Source organism: Geotrypetes seraphini, chromosome 6 (genome assembly GCF_902459505.1).
Source record: "Geotrypetes seraphini chromosome 6, aGeoSer1.1, whole genome shotgun sequence".
Lineage (NCBI taxonomy): Eukaryota > Metazoa > Chordata > Amphibia > Gymnophiona > Dermophiidae > Geotrypetes > Geotrypetes seraphini.
In genome coordinates, this window is record NC_047089.1 from 2,367,179 (window position 1) to 2,386,617 (window position 19,439).

General features: G+C 44.2%; 1 protein-coding gene across 1 annotated transcript in view; it reads right to left on the reverse strand.

Annotated features, from left to right (window-relative positions):
- SMPD1 (sphingomyelin phosphodiesterase 1) overlaps window positions 1–10,521 on the reverse strand; it is a 34,433-nt gene extending 23,912 nt beyond the window's left edge. The window contains exons 1-2 of the mRNA XM_033948564.1: window positions 9,374–10,521; window positions 718–1,481 (exon numbers count right to left, since the gene is read on the reverse strand). Coding sequence (XP_033804455.1) covers window positions 718–1,481; window positions 9,374–9,589 — 980 coding nt within the window. The 5' untranslated portion in view covers window positions 9,590–10,521. The remainder of the gene's footprint in view (window positions 1–717; window positions 1,482–9,373) is intronic.
- Window positions 10,522–19,439: the final 8,918 nt, after the last annotated feature.

The following is a 19,439-nucleotide window of genomic DNA, read 5'->3' on the forward strand; positions in this document are numbered from 1 at the left end:
CATCAACAACCTTCAGACCCTCCCTTAATCCCACAGAATTCTGGTCCCACTTCAATATTCTATCCAACCCAAACACAGAAATAGACTTCAACACCAACTGGACCACCATCAGCAATCAGATCCTAGACAAAATTGCTCCACTAAAGAAAGGCAAAAATAGACAACACATAGTCGACGGATGGTACGACACGGAACTAACCACACTTAAAAGAAAAGCATACCAACTAGAAAGAATCTGGAACAAAACAAAGAAGGAAGAGGATAAAGCAATATGGTGATCCAAAATCCATGTGTAGAAAAGAACCACCAAGGAAAAACGACGTACCTTCTACTCCAACAAAATAGGATCCCCCACAACGAACAGCAAAGAACTTTTCAGATTAATCAACTCACTACTTGAAATTGATCACCACAAAAGATCCTCCTCCACATAATTACCAACCGCTGAGAACTTCGCACTTTACTTCAAGTCATATGCTTAGTTAGGCTGAGATTGTGAACTAGGTAGAATGTTGAGCTTATCTAAAAGGTGTACTGGCCTGAGGGCTTATCTGACTGTCAACAGATTATTCAGTTTATTTTAATTTGTGAGCAGCCACAACTTTGGCCTTGCATGAGACAGCATGCAGGTCCACTGGCTCTTCAAGGTCACTTGAATGTAGATAGCCTAATAAAGTGTGACCAGGGTCTCCAGGGAATCACATGATTTAGGCTTACCTGAGGGTGTTCAGAGCTTCGGGGTTCAACCAGTCTTTCCAAGCATCAGCCATGGCTTCATACAACCAGTGTGAGGACTGATTGCCTTGTATGTAGGGTGGTGGGAAGCTGTTCACAGGTACGCTCTCATGGTTGCCCACAGCTGGGTAGATTGGAATGTGGCCCAGGTACTTGCGTATGAGGTTGGTGATGTTCCTGAATACCCGCAGCTGATCTGTGCGACTTTGTTCCCAGATGTTATGTGCTGGAATGTCTCCAGTCCAGTAAACATAGTGGAAGGGGCCGGAAATGGCCAGATGCTGAAGTAGGTTTTCAATGGTGTGCAGTGGAAGGTCACATTTGCTGTACTCCCCCCAGTAGCCAGCTTTCCAGTGGCCTACCCTACTCCTGTTGCGGCAGCACAGCGACTCCTTGCAGTTGGGGTTGCTGCCTGGGGTATATTCCCGGTCCCAATGGATATCTGTGAGGTACAGCACATGGCTGGTGGGGGAACCAGGCTGCGGGGGTAGTGGTGGTTTGATTGGTGGCTTGGGTGTATCTGGCAAAGTAACGTTCCAATCTGAGAAGATGTCCCAATGCCCACAGGAATTGTTCAGCAGTAATCCACAGAACTCGTCTGGCTGGAGGACAGAGTGAACCCAAACATAGATCACGTCCTCTTTGAAGAGCTGGACAGTGCTAGTACACTCACGATCATCTCCTATCTTCAGCTTTCTACACACCCAGGCAACCATGTTTGCTATATGGTCCATGTTGTCCACAGTCTGTGCCAGAAAAAAAGGAAGAGAGGGAAACCATGTTAATAAGAAGAAAGGGTTGGGAGAGGTGGATGAAAAGAGAGAGACACACTGAGGTGAGAGATCCAATGAGAAGCTTCAGTCAGTGGGTTTCAGACAGAGAATGTTTCTAGGGCCATGCAATTTCCTACAAGTACATGGAACAGAGACTGAAGATCAGAGCAAATTCTCCAGAGACACAAAAGAAAAATAACACAGTAAAAGATGAGGGGGTAGGAATGGAAAGAATACACTTTTATTTCCAGGCCAGGTCCCTCATCAGAGATCCAGATGTTCAATGTACAGTAAACCAGATGATGAGAGAATCAGTCACATTATCATTACAAAGTTCAGGCTGATTGAAAATTAACAGGGCAAAGCAGTTTGGTTAAGTGCAGGACGCAATTTCATGGCACAGAAATGTCCTGATTGCCCAGTTGGTGCTGACATTCAGGCTGGCTGGCCGGCCAGCCATGGTTTTAAGGGCATAAGAACATATGCAATGACACCTTGTTTTTGGCTGGCTACATTTTGTCCAGTAAACACTTTAGACAGGATAAAATTTAGGGTCCAATATTCAGCCAGTTGTGATCGGCGTTCAGCTGACTACTAATAGCTGATTGAGTGCAATATTCAGAACCTAAGAATAGCCATACTGGGTCAGACCAATGGTCCATCAAGCCCAGTAGCCCGTTCTCACGGTGGCCAATCCAGGTCCCTAGTACCTGGCCAAAACCCAAGGAGTAGCAACATTCCATACAGAATCCCAAGGAATAGCAAGATTCTAGAATCCCAAAGAGTAGCAACATTCCATATAGAATCCCAAGGAATAGCAAGATTCCAGAATCCCAAAGAGTAGCAACATTCCATATAGAATCCCAAGGAATAGCAAGATTCCAGAATCCCAGAGTAACAAGATTCTAGAATCCCAAAGAGTAGCAACATTCCATATAGAATCCCAAGGAATAGCAAGATTCCAGAATCCCAGAGTAACAAGATTCTAGAATCCCAAAGAGTAGCAACATTCCATATAGAATCCCAAGGAATAGCAAGATTCCAGAATCCCAGAGTAACAAGATTCTAAAATCCCAAAGAGTAGCAACATTCCATATAGAATCCCAAGGAATAGCAAGATTCCAGAATCCCAGAGAGTAACAAGATTCCAGAATCCCAGAGAGTAGCAACATTCCATATAGAATCCCAAGGAATAGCAAGATTCCAGAATCCCAGAGAGTAACAAGATTCCAGAATCCCAGAGAGTAGCAACATTCCATATAGAATCCCAAGGAATAGCAAGATTCCAGAATCCCAGAGAGTAACAAGATTCCAGAATCCCAGAGAGTAGCAACATTCCATATAGAATCCCAAGGAATAGCAAGATTCCAGAATCCCAGAGAGTAACAAGATTCCAGAATCCCAGAGAGTAGCAACATTCCATATAGAATCCCAAGGAATAGCAAGATTCCAGAATCCCAGAGAGTAACAAGATTCCAGAATCCCAGAGAGTAGCAACATTCCATGCTAGCGATCCGGGGCAAGCAGTGGCTTCCCCCGTGTCTCTCTCAATAACAGACTAACTAGCTATAAATTGCTGCATAAAGGGTAAAGGGAATGGGACTTGATATACCACCTTTTCTGGGTCTGGTTATAATCCCAGTGGTTGATATATTTTACACCTGGGGCAATGACAAGTTAAATGACTTGTCCAGAGTGACAAGAAGCTGCAGTGGGAATCAAACTCACAACTTCAGGGTGCCGACGCGCTGCTTTAACCACTAGTTGGAACCTAAGGACAGTACTAGGTGACCTTTACAGTCTATGGCTCAGAAATGCAAAAAAGACCATTGAATTTCATCAAGAGTTTATAATGCATGTAACTATTGGGCAGACTGTGTGGACCGTCCAGGTCTTAATCTGCTACATTTCACATGGAAAGGGACTTGATATACCACTTTTTCTCTGTGTGGTTTATGTATTTTAGGCAGAAGTGTTTTAGAGTGACAAGAAGCTGCAGTGGGAATCAAATCCACAACCACAGGGTGCGGAGGCATCTGCTCTACCACTAGGCCACTCTTAAGCAATCCTATTTATGTGATGACCTTAGTTGTTAAGTGCCAGCTCCACCCTGCAAGGCCCCCCAAATAACCAGTTAAGTGTCAGTGAAAATTAGTGGTTAGTCCCAAACAGGCAATTTAATTTATGAAATAGGTCATATAGAAATATATTTTGGAGGAATGATAGAAATATGTATGGAAAAATTAGAATTGTGAATCCAATTATAATGAATATCTTTTTGTATTATATTATTATATATTTATTTGATTCCTTCAATAAAATGTTATAAATTAAAATTTGCATCTGGTGAATAGATAAATTCTGTCCTTCTGAGTTGATGCCCAGGCTAAATGTATCAGTTTAAACCAGCGGTCTCAAACACGTGGCCCATGGGCTGCATGCGGCCCCCCAGGGACTATTTTGTGGCCCGTGATCTGTCCTCGCCTAAAGCAGGGGTCCCCAATCTGCTTCCCTTCCCACTGCTCTCCCCCAAGCCGCCGCAATCAGGGAATAGGCCGCCACTGCCACAATCAGGGAACAGGCCAGCGCCAAGAAACATAGAACATAGAAAGATGACGGCAGAAAAGGGCCAAGGCCAAGGCCAAGGCCCAATTGCTGCCTGGCTGGCCCGGAAGTTCCTCCCCGACGTTAGAATTGACATTGGGTGGCGTGAATTGGTCGGCCCCGTGCTGGGGAAGATAAGCAGGGAGAGTTAAGACCTCGGCGCTGGCCTGTTCCCCGATTGTGGCGGCGGCAGCCTGTTTCCTGATTGCGGCGGTGGCGGCCTGTTCCCGAATAGTGGTGGCTTGGGGGAGGACAGGGAGATATAAAGAAAGAAAGGAGGGACAGGGAGATAGAAAGAAAGAAGGGAAACGGGACACAGACAGAAAGGGGCATAGAGAAAGAAAAAAAGAAAGAAAGGGAGCACGGAGAGAGAGAAAGACAGACATATAGAAAGAATGGGGGCATGGATAGAGAGAAAGAAAGAAGGGGGCAGGGTGAAAGAAATAAAAAGTTGGGGGAGGGAAGGAGACAGATGCCAGACCAGGGGAAAGGAAGGAAGGAAGGAAGGAGAGAGAGAAAGGAAAGATATTAAACTTTAAATGTGAGGGCTGCAGAAAAAATAGTTAATGACAACTTTGCATGAGGTAAAACTCTTTATAGTTTATAAATCTTTCCTTTAACTGTTAAATTCTAATCCTGAGTGATGTAGAATGGGTAAAAGCGAATAGAATGTTAGGTATAATCAAGAAGGGTATTACTACCAGAACAAAAGAAGTTATCCTGCCATTGTATCGGGCGATGGTGCGTTCGCATCTGGAGTACTGCGTCCAATATTGGTTGCCATACCTTAAGAAGGATATGGCGTTACTCGAGAGGGTTCAGAGGAGAGCGACACGTCTGATAAAAGGGATGGAAAACCTTTCATATACTGAGAGATTGGAGAAGCTGGGTCTCTTTTCCCTGGAGAAGAGGAGACTTAGAGGGGATATGATAGAGACTTACAAGATCATGAAGGGCATAGAGAGAGTAGAGAGGGACAGATTCTTCACACTTTCGAAAAATAAGAGAACAAGAGGGCACTCGGAAAAGTTGAAAGGGGACAGATTCAATACAAATGCCAGGAAGTTCTTCTTTACCCAACGTGTGGTGGACACCTGGAATGCGCTTTCAGAGAGCGTAATAGGGCAGAGTACGGTACTGGGGTTCAAGAAAGGATTGGACAATTTCCTGCTGGAAAAGGGGATAGAGGGGTATAGATAGAGGATCACTGCACAGGTCCTGGACCTGTTGGGCCGCCACGTGAGCGGACTGCTGGGCACGATGGACCCCAGGTCTGACCCAGCAGAGGCATTGCTTATGTTCTTATGTTCTTAATTTTTAAAATAATTGCAGAGACTAGGGCACATTCTTTTAAGTTACAGGTAAGTACCTTTAAAACCAATAGGAGGACTATTTTTTCACTCAATGAATAGCTAAGCTCTGAAATTTGTAGCTAGAGTGCTAACAGCAGTTAAAAAAAATGTCTGGTCAAGTTTCTGGAGGAAAAGTCCATAGTTTGCTATTGAAACAGGCATCGGGGAAGCCACTGCTGTCCCTAGGATCGATAGAATGGAATGATGCCACTCTTTCAAATTCCGGAATGTTGCCACGTAATCGTGACCTGGATTGGCTATTGTTGGAAACAGGATACTGGGTCTAAGCTAGTAAGGCTAGTCTTATTTATTTATTTATGTAATTAATTTTCTATAACGTTCTCAGAACGGTTTACATGAGTTTATTCAGGTACGCAAGCATTTTTATGATTATTACACTGTTCTGTATTTTAGCATTGATAGTTATTCATCTAAAGGAGTTGTACTTATTTTGAAAAGCTCAATAAACATAACACTTTTCTGTGTGTGAGAGAAGCTTCTATTCACGCAGCTGTTCCTGTGATGATGAATCAAGAAACCACATCCTGTTCAGCAAGAAAAACACACTCTGGTAGATGACAGACAGAACACGACACCGTCCACCTCATACACACACTGAGCCCAGAATCAAATGAGAATGTATAAGAGAGTGAAATAAGAAGAAAATAAACCCACAGATCCATCAATCACACACTACTGTCTTCAATCCACCTTTGCTCTTCGTCCTTCATACAATGTCATCCTGAGGAACCATCTGATTAATACAGCCCCTCTTTATAACACTGGGAGGGGAAGGGGGGTCAGGGGGCTACTTCCTCTGAGAAAATGACCCAGTGGGTAGCCATGAATGCAACACTGACCTGGTAAAACAGTAGCCGTATTCTTCACACACTTGCCTTCCAGTGGAGGTGATGGAGACACTGTCTGACTTCAAGAAAGTGAGGGACAGGAACGTGGAAGCAGCGGGTCGGAGGATGAAGCTTTTCCTCCTCAGTACAAACAGGACTTAATAGTGACTAGCTATATATATATATATATATTTTTTTTTTTTTTTTTTTTTTGGGGGGGGTTATTTGGCTCTTTTGTATCTTGATTTTGACCCTTGGCCTAAGTTTTGTTTGGAACCCACTATTTACCCTTCTCCATTGAGAATATTGACCATTTAAATGCAGTCTCTGTTTTCTGTCTTTCAATCCACAAAAGGACATTACCTTATTTATTTATTTAAAAATTTATATTGCACATATTAGCTATGTGGTTTACAAAATTACAAACAGTACCAAATCAGGTCAGTACAAGATTAACATAGGAAGGGATTAACAGTCAAACATTTTCAACTTAGTCCTAAACTTCATCCTGCCAGGATTATCTTTCATGAGGTACTTTTTCAAATGCCTTTTGGAAATCCAAATACACAATATCAACCGGTTCACCTTTATCCAGTACATTGGAGTTACAGCCTCAGCACCCTGGGGTTGTGGGTTCAAACCCCGCACTGGGCAAGTCACTCAGTCCTCCTTAGTCCCAGGTACATTCGATAGATTGTGAGCCCACCAGGACAGACAGGGAAAATGCTTGAGTACCTGATTGTAAAAACTACTTAGATAACCTTGATAGGTCGTCTATAAAATCCTAATAAAACTTGATTGGTGAGACAAGATTTCCCTTGACTAGAACCATGTTGGTCTTTTCTCATTAATCCACGCGTGCGTATCTCTAGCTATAACTTCCTGGATCACCTCTGGAACCCTTTTTAAAAACTGGTGTCACATTGGTAATCCTTAACATTTAACCTAGAGCACATGGCTCGTTGCCTTTTCCGTAAGAAACTAAACAGGATGCGCTTCAGAAAAAGGAGGACAGATAGCAACGGCAGTCAAACCTATATGTCTCAATTCGTCCTCCTTTTTTCTGGAGCCAAATAGTAAAGCTAGGGCAGAGGTCACCACTCATTTTTAAGTGAGGACCGTTTTGGGTCCACAAGGGCCAAAGGAGAGCTGACAAATATCTTCCCGCTTGGGCCATGATAGCAATAATGCTTCTCAACATTCCTTCCTTCCAGAACACCTGGACGATGTGGTTTTCAATCCGGGGGTGGAACAGAATGGGATGATTTAGCGTGAGTGTTTCATCACGGCCACAATGAAGCAACTGAGATCAATCATCCTCTCCACGACAGCCACAATGAATTGTTCCTCTCCTTCTAAAATACTTCTTGAGCAGTATCTTCCAGCCCCTCCTTGGCCGGCCTTGGCTCCCTTTTGATGTCACCTTCCTAGTTACGGGACTGCGACGTGACATCAGAGGGGAGCTGAGGCTGGCGCGTGCAGGAGGTAGAAGATGCTGTTTTCAAGAGCTATGAGGGGCAAGGGAGTGGGGGGATGTGAGGGGTGGAAAGGTTAGAGAGGCTCTTTCCAACTATTCCATAGACACCTGAAAACTTCCCCCTACCACCAACTCCCACTGTGCTTCCCTTTTAATTTTTGTAAACCATGTCGAGCTCTATATTTATAGAGACGATGCGGTATATAAGCTTAAGGTTTAGTTTAGTTTAGATAGGGAAGGGCTGTTTAACCTTTCAAACATATACAAGAAGATGCTTGGACAAGTTCCTGGAGGAAAAGTCCAAAATAAATGGGAGAAGCATTGCTCTTCCCTGGAACTGAACAGTGGGAAACAGCCGTGGGATACTTGTGACCCAGACTGGGCACCGTTGGAGCAGGAGGCCACAACAAGGCTGACATATTTGAAGCTACATATACCGCACGTCTGAAATGTACCCAGTGCAGAAAGGGACAGAATTGAATACAAACACAAAGATTAAAACCCACAATTCCCATCAACCATCCCCATAACACACCTAAACAATGAGCTTTTAAGCCCTGTTACATGCCAAGAAAGTGAAACTCCTTTAAGCAGAAGATTGGTCAGTGTTGCACTCCTTACTCTCGCTGGAAGGTTTTGGGCTGGTGCCTGGCCTTAGTTTACATCTGGAGAAGTTTAAAGCTCACTCACACAGTAACCACGGTCCTCGGCTTTTCAAGATTTCCACAATACCTATGCATCCGATTGACTTGCATTATCGCTTCCATTGGATGCAAATCAATGTCATGCAAGTTCATTGTGGAAATCTTGAAAAGCTGACAGGGTCGTGGCCCCTGCTATATACATGCTTTGGCCAAAATTAAATCAGCAAACTTTGCCCCTATAAGAATTACCAAGGAAGTAATCGGTGGCATCCGCTGCCAGCCACAAAGGCCTCCTGAATACCATCACGTGTCCCCTGATGTACGAGGGCAGTTCGGTAAGAAAACAAGTTAAAGAAATATTTTGAAAAATTTGGCAAAACCTAATTTTCCAATGGGATGGAAAAACGGAAAGCTTCAAGCTTAGGAGAAGACCTCAGAGCCCCTGACGAAGCCCTGTTAAGACGGGTGAAACGGAGGCCCCGTTGGGCACAAGTGCAGGTTTAAATATTTGAGCACTATCTTTTTGCTTACACATCTCTTTAAATTGATCTGTGTGAAATCAAAGTTACTAACATTTCTAAGCAAGCTTTTGGGGCTTGACCTGATCTTTTAGTCTGATTTATCCGTCACATTGGCTTAAAAAAAAGGTCTGTGAGGTCTTCCCCTAAGTTTTATGCTTTTGGTTTGACAGATCAGCAGTTCCTTGTGCTTTAGGCTTGGTGGTGCAGTTTGATACAACGGAAAAAGTGGACACATGCTGGACTAAGCGACCAGCCCTTAATGGAGACTATGTTGAGAAATAAAACTCTAGATTGATACTGAACTATTCAAACCAGCAGCTCTGACTCTGACCTGGAACTGGAATTGCACAAACAGGGCAATTCCGGCTAAGCTTGGACTAAAGTCAGCTTAACATTCCTCCCTGATGTCAGGATTTTACCTCCAGTTCAAGATCGATGATATGGAACAGGATTTTACACGCTTGACAAGTGAGATTCCTCCATCCAAACTGCATTCCCAGTTTCGGCAGGATGTGGCGCAGGTGGGATCCCAGAACGTCCTTGTGCTGGATGACTGGGTGAGCATTTCCAGGACGGGGCATGACAAAGAAACAGAAGCAGCTCAGACTTAGCCAGAAACCTCTTACAGATGGCATTTTGTCAGTCCAGGGTGCCCACAGCTTTCCTACTCTTCCCTGAGCACCTGTAATAGACACAACAGCCGGAGAAGCCCCCCTCACATGTCAGTGTCCATTACACCAGAATGACTGGGGTATTACTGAGTGCTTACTCCCTCCACTAGCCTGCCTGATTTCTCTTTTGCACCCTCTGCCTGTCTCTTTGTTTCTGATCTATCTTCTCTCTGCCTGTTCTTCTCATAGACTGCCTGTCTCTCTGTCACTCTCCTTTTCTCTTAGACTCTTCCGGTCCCTCTGTTCCTGATCTCTCCACCTGTTCCTCTGTCACTCTCCTTTTCTCATAGACTCTGACGGTCTCTCTGTTACTGATCTCTCCGCCTGTTCCTTTGTCACTCTCCTTTCCTCCTACCTAGCCTCTGTCGGTCTCTCTGTCCTGTGGTTGATCTCGCCGCCTGTTCCTCTGTCACTCTCCTTTTCTCTTAGACTCTGCCGGTCTCTCTGTTACTGATCTCTCTGCCTGTTCCTTTGTCACTCTCCTTTCCTCCTACCTAGCCTCTGTCGGTCTCTCTGTCCTGTGGTTGATCTCTCCACCTGTTCCTTTGTCACTCTCCTTTCCTCCTACCTAGCCTCTTTCGGTCTCTCTGTCCTGTGGTTGATCTCTCCACCTGTTCCTTTGTCACTCTCCTTTTCTCGTAGACTCTGACGGTCTCTCTATTCCTGATCTCTCCACCTGTTCCTCTGTCACTTTCCTTTTCTCTTAGACTCTGCTGGTCCCTCTGTTCCTGATCTCTCCGCCTGTTCCTTTGTCACTCTGTCCTGTGGTCAATCTTTCTGCCTGTTCCTCTCTGTCTCTCTGCCTCCTTGTTCTCTGGTTGTTTCCGGTCTCTCCGCCCTCTGGGTTTTCTATTCTTCTCCCCTCTGCTTCTCGCTGCAGCTTCTTTCTCATGTGACACGATCAGCTGAGTTGTGGGGCAGGACCAGAGGAGGGGCAGAGGCAGCTCTGGAGAAAATTCAACACTGATATAACTTTATTGGACTGACAAGTGTGTCTATTTCCAAAGTGATTGCAATAGAGCACAACACATTTCTCTTCTCTCCCCAGAATTATACAGAGTTTTTCCTGCTCATTCTTTGAGGTTTTTCTCTTAGTGTTCACTGATCTCTTTGTATTATCCACAGTACAGTCTACAGTTTATTTGAAATTTGATAAAAACGCTTATAAAACTTTCAAAGCGCTGTACATAATTTTAAAAATGGGGTACAAAACATACCGATAAATAAAGAAAAATGCATACATGACACATAACACTGAGCTCTGGAACAACCTTATCTCCCCTCTTCGGAACTTGAGCTCTCTCCAAGTTTTCCGCAAACATCTGAAAACCTGGCTTTTCTCAAAAAATGTAAGTCTCCCTCCAACTTAGGAATCAAGGAAACTCTTATATCTTGGCATCCCAAGTCCTCTAAATTTTCTTCCCACTTCTACCTCTAACCCTCTGTTGTAGTTCCTTCCTATTTCTCCTACTGTAAACCGTGTCGAGCTCTACGAACGTGGAGATGATGCGGTATACAAACCTAAGGATTAGATTAGATTAGATTAGATAACAGACAACGACGTACAGGAAGAAAAGGAATAGAGGGAAAGAACTACTGAAGAATGGTAGGAGGGAAAGTTGACATTGCAGGAGAAGACGAAGGGAAGAGGATCAGTTATTAAGACCTGACGAGGAAAGGAGATTGCTCTGTGTGGGGCAGTGGTTTGTGCTACAGTCTCAGCATCCTGAATTTGTGGGTTCAAGTCCCGTGCTGCTGCTACATTAGCATGGGAGCCCCCCAGGACAGATGGGGAAAATTGCTTGAGGACCTGAAGGTGAACACAAAAGTGGTGAAGAAGAGACGCTATCAACACCTTTTATTTCTTTCATTTTATTCTTCTACTACTAGGAATGATTTCTATAGCGCTACCAGACGCACGCAGCGCTGTACAGAGTCACAAAAAAAAAAAAAGACAGTCCCTGCTCCAAAGAGCTTACAGTCTAAACAGACAAACAGGATGTCATGGATACAGTTAAGGGGGCAGAGGGGAGCACAGGACAATAAGCCATTGTGACATCACTGATGAGGTTGGCTCTTATTGGTGGAATGAGGCATTATGACATCACAAGCTCAGCTCTGCCTCCCAAAGACTGAAACTCTTCCCACCACTACGCACGCAGCGCTGAACAGAGTCACAAAGAAGAAGACAGTCCCTGCTCCAAAGAGCTTACAGTCTAAACAGACAAACAGGATGTCATGGATACAGTTAAGGGGGCTGGGTTGGAGGGCAGATGGGAGCACAGGACAATAAGCCATTGTGATATCACTGATGAAGTTGGCTCTTATTGGTGGAATGAGGCATTATGACATCACAAGCTCAGCTCTATTTCCCAAAGACGGAAACTCTTCACACTACTACTATGAATTATTTCTATAGCGCTACCAGACGTAAGCAGCGCTGTACAGAGTCACAAAGAAGACAGTCCCTGCTCCAAAGAGCTTACAATCTAAACAAACAGGATGTCCTGGATATAGTTAAGGGGAAGGGTTCATCTGCTGGCTGGGTTGAAGGGCAGATGCAGAGTGGGAGGGAGTCTCCAGGATGCTACCATTCCCTCACAGTGTCAGAACCATCTAATCATAGGTCGTTTTTCCTTCGGGGGAAGGGACTCAGGAAGGAGGAGTCAGGGGAGTATAAGAGACGGGGCCAGAACTAGGTTAGAGAGCTCCAGAGGGAGAAGGGTAGGGTTACCCGACATGTCCTCTTTTTAGACCACTGTCCAGGCATCCGGATGGTTTTTCCAAACCTGGCAATTTGTCTGGATTTTGAAATCTGTTGAGCTCGGGGCCCATGTCTGGAGGGCATCATGATGCATCCATACATGCACAGATGCCTTCCTGGCAGCGGAGGACTGGGCTGGGTGCAGAGTTGAGGGTGGAGCTGAGGCGTAACAGGGCATCTGGATTTTACTGATGTGGCCCTAAAGAGATGACGTTTGTGTGGGACCAGGGTTGGGGGCAGAACAGGGCGGGGAAGTGCATCCTCTTTTTTTGTTTAATTAAAAACCTGGTAACCCTAAAGAAGGGGGAAGAAGTGGCCCCAGCATACTTAACGTGACCATTTATTTTTTCCCTCAAAACAGGACATCTACTAATTTCCGCCCTAGCCCCGCCCCGCCCCCTGCTGCCTGCTCTGGTTGGGCAGGAGGGCATGTGCACATGCGGTGCGCCCAAAGGCGATTTTGAGGGAGGCTTTTTGGGTTGCTCTATAGTGCAGATATAAATTCTCAAAATGGACACATTTTGATCACTAAATTGAAAATATATTTATGTTTATTAAAAACTTTCTATACCGTATAACAGCCTAAAAAAGGATCCGAGTGGTGTACAATATATAATACACATTCATTAAGAAAGGAACTCCATTTAAAAATAGGATAGAAAAGAATAAAAACAAAAGGTAAGAAAACCATTTTTTCCCCTAAAATACTAAGCCATTAACATCTTCATAATAATCATAATAATTCTAATAACAATTCTAATAAAAACAATCAAATCTCAGTAAACCATAATTAATACAGTTAAAAATTTTCCATACCTTTGTTGTCTGGTGATTTCATGAGTCTCTGGTTGCACTTCCAACTGCCTGTGCATCCAATATTTCTTCCCTTCTTTCTGCCTCCTGCATGCTTTCTCTCCTCCAGACCTCATTCCATTCCCCAACCAACATCTCTCTGTCCCTCCATGAGTCCAACTTTTTCATCCTCTCTCCCTGCCCCTCTTTCTTTCTCTCTCCCTGCACCCCTAGCCACCCTACTTCCCCGACGCAGCTTGCTTCCCCTGTCCCTCTTTCTTGCTTTCTCTAAATAATCCCCTTTAATATTTGGGTATAAATAAAGCTGGATGCGTGCATGTTAATTATCTGAAGTAGAAAAAGCATGGCCTCAGACATTCATTTAACATACCAGGAAACGAGAAGAGTCTGTGGATCAGGTTTTGGCTTATTGCAAACCGTAGAACTCAACAAGCACTTAAGCCACTTCCAGATTTCTTCACTCTCCGCGTGGTGGCATCTCTCGCTCACTCGCAGCACACCTTTGCATCTTTTCCATTTAGATTTATTGCACCAATGTGGTTCTCATTGATATAGTCATCATTTGCACACGTTTCACTTAGGCCCGCTTTTATGAAGCCGCGTTAGGCTTTTTTTTAAATCGCCGGCCATGGCGGTATTAGCTCCGATAGAGGAATTCTATGAGTGTCAGAGCTTTTACTGCCATGGCTGGTGATAAAAAAAGCCTAACGCAGCTTCATTAAAGGGAAGGGGGGGAGGTGGGGTGGGGGGGTTAGGGTTTTTTTGTTTGGTTTTCTTAAAATTGAACTTACATTTAAATATTAGCTTTGTGGTAAAGTTCACCTGTTTCATTGTAGACTGCATGGTAATATATGAATGTTTTAAGCATATTGTGGACATATTTTTAGGTGGATCCTTTTCATGGGTTATGATTTATGTATACTGCTTAAAAACTATGTGGTTTACAAAATTACATGTATACATATTAAAAATGCTAAACATGTTTAAACAAGACTAACACAATAAAACATTAGCTAACAATATCATTATTAAAACCTTCTTTTAAATTCATCCTACAAGATGGAAAGACAAAATCCCATATGAAAACATTTACAGGACGGGAAAGCATTAACAGAAAATGGCATTAGCACATGAAGGCATTGAGAAATAATGCTATTGGTTTTAATATATTTTTTATATGTTATTTGACTGTTATAGTATAGTTGCCCCTGAAGCTCCAAGAATGGGCGAAATACGGCCCACATTGGGAATTTTTACAAGGAAGTATCTGTTTTGGACTTCTTTTCATCCGCTTTGTTGCACATCTATGTGGCCCCTGTTTATCTTTAAAATCAAGCATGGTACACGATGATTGGAGGGTGGCAACCATAACACCATTTTTAAAAAAGGATTCCAGAGGTGAGTCCGACGTCGGTGCCAGACAAAATGGTAGACTATTATAAAGAACCAAATGATAGAACATATATGTAAGTATGGATTAATGAGAGAAAGCCAACATGGTTTTAGTCAAGGGAAATCTTGCCTCACCAATCTACTGCATTTCTTTGAAGGGGTGCATAAACATGTGGATAAAGGTGAGCCAGAAGATATTGTGTATCTGGATTTTTAAAAGACATTTGACAGGTGGGGTGGACAGAGGGTGGTGGACACCTGGAATGCGCTTCCAGAAGGTGTGATAGGACAGAGTACGCTACAGGGTTTCAAGAAGGGTTTGGATGTATTCCTGAAGGATAAGGGGATTGAAGGGTATAGACAGAGGATTGGATGATTTCCGGAAGGAAAAGGGGATTGAGGGGTCCTGATGGAGAATTACTATGCAGGTCCTTGACCTGATGGGCCATCGCGCGAGTGGACTGCTGGGCAGGATGGACCTCTGGTCTAACCCAGCAGAGGCACTCCTTATGTCCTTATGTCCTAAGTACCTCATGAAAGACTTCTGAGGAAATTAGAAAATCATGGTATAGAACTGGATTAAGAACTGGTTGAAAGACAGAAAACAGAGAGTGGGTTTTAATGGACAGTATTCTCAATGGAGAAGGGTAAATAGTGGGGTTCCCCAGGGGTCGGTTCTGTGCTGGAACCTCTGCTTTTTAATATATGCAGAGGAGTATGAGAATTTGCAAAAGGACCTTATGAGACTGGGTATCCAAATGGCGCGTGACATTTTTAATGTGAGCAAATGCAAAGTGATGCATATGGAAAGAGGAACTCAAATTATAGCTACGTGATGCAAGGTTCCACGTTAGGAGTCACCCACCAGAAAACGGATCTAGATGTCATCATTTATGATACTTTGAACGAAAATGAGAATGTCATAATGCATTTGTATTGCTCCTTGATGGAACTGCACCTCGAATCTCATAAAAGATATAGTGGAATTAGAAAAGACACAGAGAAGGGTGACAAAAATGATACAAGAGATGGGACAACCACCCCACGAGGAAAGATTGTTCAGCTTGAAGAGGGGAGATATGAAAGTGGTCTATAAGACTGAGTGAAGTGGAACAGGTAGATGTGAATCACTTGTTTACTCTTTCCAAAAATAATGGGACTTGGAGGTATGCAATGGAGCTTCTGTGTGATAGATTTAAAACTGGAGAAAATATTTCTTCACTCAACATATAATTAAACTCTGGAATTCATTGCCAGAGAAGGTGGTGAAAGCAGTTAGCTTAGCAGGGTTAAAAAATAAAAAAGGTTTGGCTAATTTCCTAATAGAAAAGTCCATATACCATTATTAAGATGGACTTGAGAAAATCCACTGCTTTTTTCTAGGAAAGCAGCATAAGATCTGTTTTCCTCTGGTGGGATCTTGCCAGGTACTTGTGATCTGGGTTGGCCACTGTTGTAAACCAAAATACTGGGTTCGATGGGGCCTTCAGTCTGTCCTATTATGACACCACTTATGTTCTTATGTCTTGATTGCAAAATATATGCAGAAATTTTAGTGGATAAGGTTTTAAATGTTATAGAGCAGAGGTTCACGAACAGCATGCTGGGGGTATGCACTGTGTGGGTCTCCTGCCCCCTTCCTGCTTAATGGCTGCCGGGGATCCCATGCCCTCCTTCCTGTCTGCTCCCCTTTGCTGAAGCCAGAAAGCTTCCCTACATTGTCAGAGCTGATGTCAGAGGGAAACCTTCCGGGTCAGTGGGGTTTCCAGGTGGGCTGCTGCTCCTTCCTGCCTTCAGCAGCACTTGTTGCAGGGATGCGGGCAGCTGCTGCACGTGCCTGACCCGGAAGCCTTCTCTCTGATGTCAGAGCTGATGTCGGAGAGAAGGCTTGTGGGTCAGCCACGAGTAGAGTGAGAGGGCATAGGATGAAATGGCAAATGAGTTTCAACATAGGGAAATGCAAGGTCATGCATATAGGGAAAAAAACTCCGATGTTCACTTACAAAATGGAGGGATCAGCGCTAGGGGTGAGCGACCTTGGCAGAGACCTGGGAGTGATGGTAGACACAACATTGAAGGCGTCGGCGCAGTGTGCCACGGCCTCAAGGAAAGCAAACAGAATGTTGGGTATCATTAAGAAGGGTATCACGACCAGGACAAAGGAAGTCATCCTGCCACTGTATTGTGCTATGGTGCGCCCTCACCTGGAGTACTGTGTTCAGTTCTGATCGCCGTACCTCAAGAAGGACATGGAGGTACTTGAGAGGGTCCAGAGAAGAGCAACTAAGCTAATAAAGGTCATGGAGGACCTCTCATATACTGACGGACTGAAGAAGCTGGGGCTTTTCTCCCTGGAAAAGCGGAGACTTAGAGGAGACATGATAGAAACCTTCAAGATCATGAAGGGCATAGAAAAAATAGACAGGGATAGATTTTTCAAATTAAGGGGATCAATAAGTACAAGGGGGCACTCAGAAAAATTGAAAGGGGAGAGATTTAGAACAAACGCCAGGAAGTTCTTTTTCACACAGAGGGTGGTGGATACATGGAACGCACTACCAGAGGATGTGATAAACAGGAGCACGCTACAGGGGTTCAAAGAAGCTTTGGATAGGTACTTGGAAGACAAAGGGATTGAGGGGTACAGATAAGAGTAGAGGTAGATTATAGGGATGGGATTAGAGGTAAGTTACAAAATTAATCAGGGTTCACTGTTCAGACACTAGGCCTGATGGGCCGCCGCGGGAGCGGACCGCTGAGCAAGATGGACCTCTGGTCTGACTCAGTGGGGGCAACTTCTTATGTTCTTAAGTTAAGAGTTGATAGGTATTTTACAGAAAGGGTGACAGATGTGTGGAATAGTCTCCTGGTAGATGGAGTGGAGAGAAAGACTGTCTGAATTCAAGAAAGTGTGGGATAGGCATGTGAGAACTGTGAGGGTGAGGAAGATGGACAGACTGGCTGGGCCATTTGGTCTTCATCTGTCGTCATGTTTCTAGGGTATATAATAGAAGGTAAACATAATATGAAAGTCTGGTTTTATTTCATGCTGGTCACCAGGAGGATTTTTAAGAAATGAACCTGGACTGTGTTGATGTCCAAGGTACTGAGGGAGAGGCAGAAACAGGGGTATTTGGCTCACTGTAGTCAGCTGAAAGTAGCCCATTGCTTCTCTGTAGTCCGTCATCTCCAGGTCCTTCCTTCCATATTTACAAAGTCATTAGCACCGAGTCTTTATTTACATTCCCACAGTTGTTTCCAAGGATCCCTGTAGTCAGCTTTGCACAGAAGATATACCCAGAGGTTGTCAGATCAAATTCCAGTGCTGCTCCTTGGGACCCTGGGCAAGTCACTCAATCCTCCAGTGCCCACCGCTTTGAATACCAAAGCCACAAAAAGGCAGTCTAGATGTCCCCATTCCCTTTCCCTTACTAAATAACTGACTGCGGATAAAGATCTAAATGGTCCATCCAGTCTGCCAGTGGTTACACGCATTATAAATTCATGATTAAATTGTCTTATATTTCTGGGCCATAGACTGTAGAAGTCTGCCTGGTCTAGAATTCACCAAAGCCCTCCCCGGCCCATCCCAAACAGGCCAACAAGGCTCTGAGTGAGGGTCAGGGCAGCAGGACGTACAGAGCAAGGCAGCAAGAAGGAAGGCCTTGACACAGCAAAGTATGGAACCTGTGCACAGCTGTAGAAATGATCATTATTGGATTAATTAGAGAGCAACAGTGACGTGAAGAGCTTAAGGCTCCATGAAATAGACAGAGGAGGAGATGGTGTCCTTTTTAAGAGCAAATGGGATGCCCAGTGGGATCCCTTAGAGGGTTAAGCCAAGGGAACCTGTCACCAGGAGTGGGATCCCTAGGATAGTAGACTTGGGGGTGGGTCAGTAGAGTGGGCAGACCTGATGGGCTATGGCCCTTATCTGCCGTCATCTATGTTTCTATGTTTTTGCTAATTTTGGAGTAAAGAAAGGAACAGGGCAGCAAGAGAGGCGTGGCGTGGACATAAGGCCAGTGCAGCACGAGGGAGAGATTTGTTTCTTTTATTTCAGGGTCTCAGTGCGGAGGGCACTGGTGGCATTTCTGTCTTTCTGCACTGGCACGATCACATGGGGATGCAGCTCCCACCAGACGATTACTTTGCTACAAGATAAGCTAGGACTTTGGGGGAATTGCACACAGCACTGATGACTTAGGCACTGGGTATGAGTGCAGCTTTTTCCACTTCTCTGTGAATGGTTTTCGCTGGTTTCCGCTTTGCTCTCAACGCTCTCACCTGCATGTGTGCAGTAGCAGTGCCACCTGGTGAGAAATTCAAGAATTGCAGGCACTTCTTATTGGTGAGATACCCTGGATTCTGTTTTTGCTTGAAACCCCCCATGGTGGTGTGTTTCTGACAGAGCTTGAAAAGAAGAAAATCTTTGTCTATAGTTGGTTTAAAATCAGCATTTATCTGTTTGCATTGAAGCTGGATAGGAGCCGTTGTGGCCCAACTATATGTGATGAAGAAAAATTACATCCAATTCAAAAGGTTACTTAGCAGAGAGGGTTGAATAACACCTTTTGCACATCGTGCATAGACATTTGGGAGGAATATTACACTTTTTAAGGGACTGTTTCATTAATGTAAATGAAGCTTGTGGGCTCAAATGCTGGGCTCCATGTTAGGAGTCACTGCCCAGGAAGAGGATCTAGGTGTCATTATTCAGGATATGTTGAAAGCAAATAGAACGTTAGATCAGGAAAGGAAAGGAAAACAAAGGACAGGAGGCAGATGGACAGGTTGGATAGGCCATATGCTGGCTAATCAGAGCTATTTAATTGGCCAGAAATG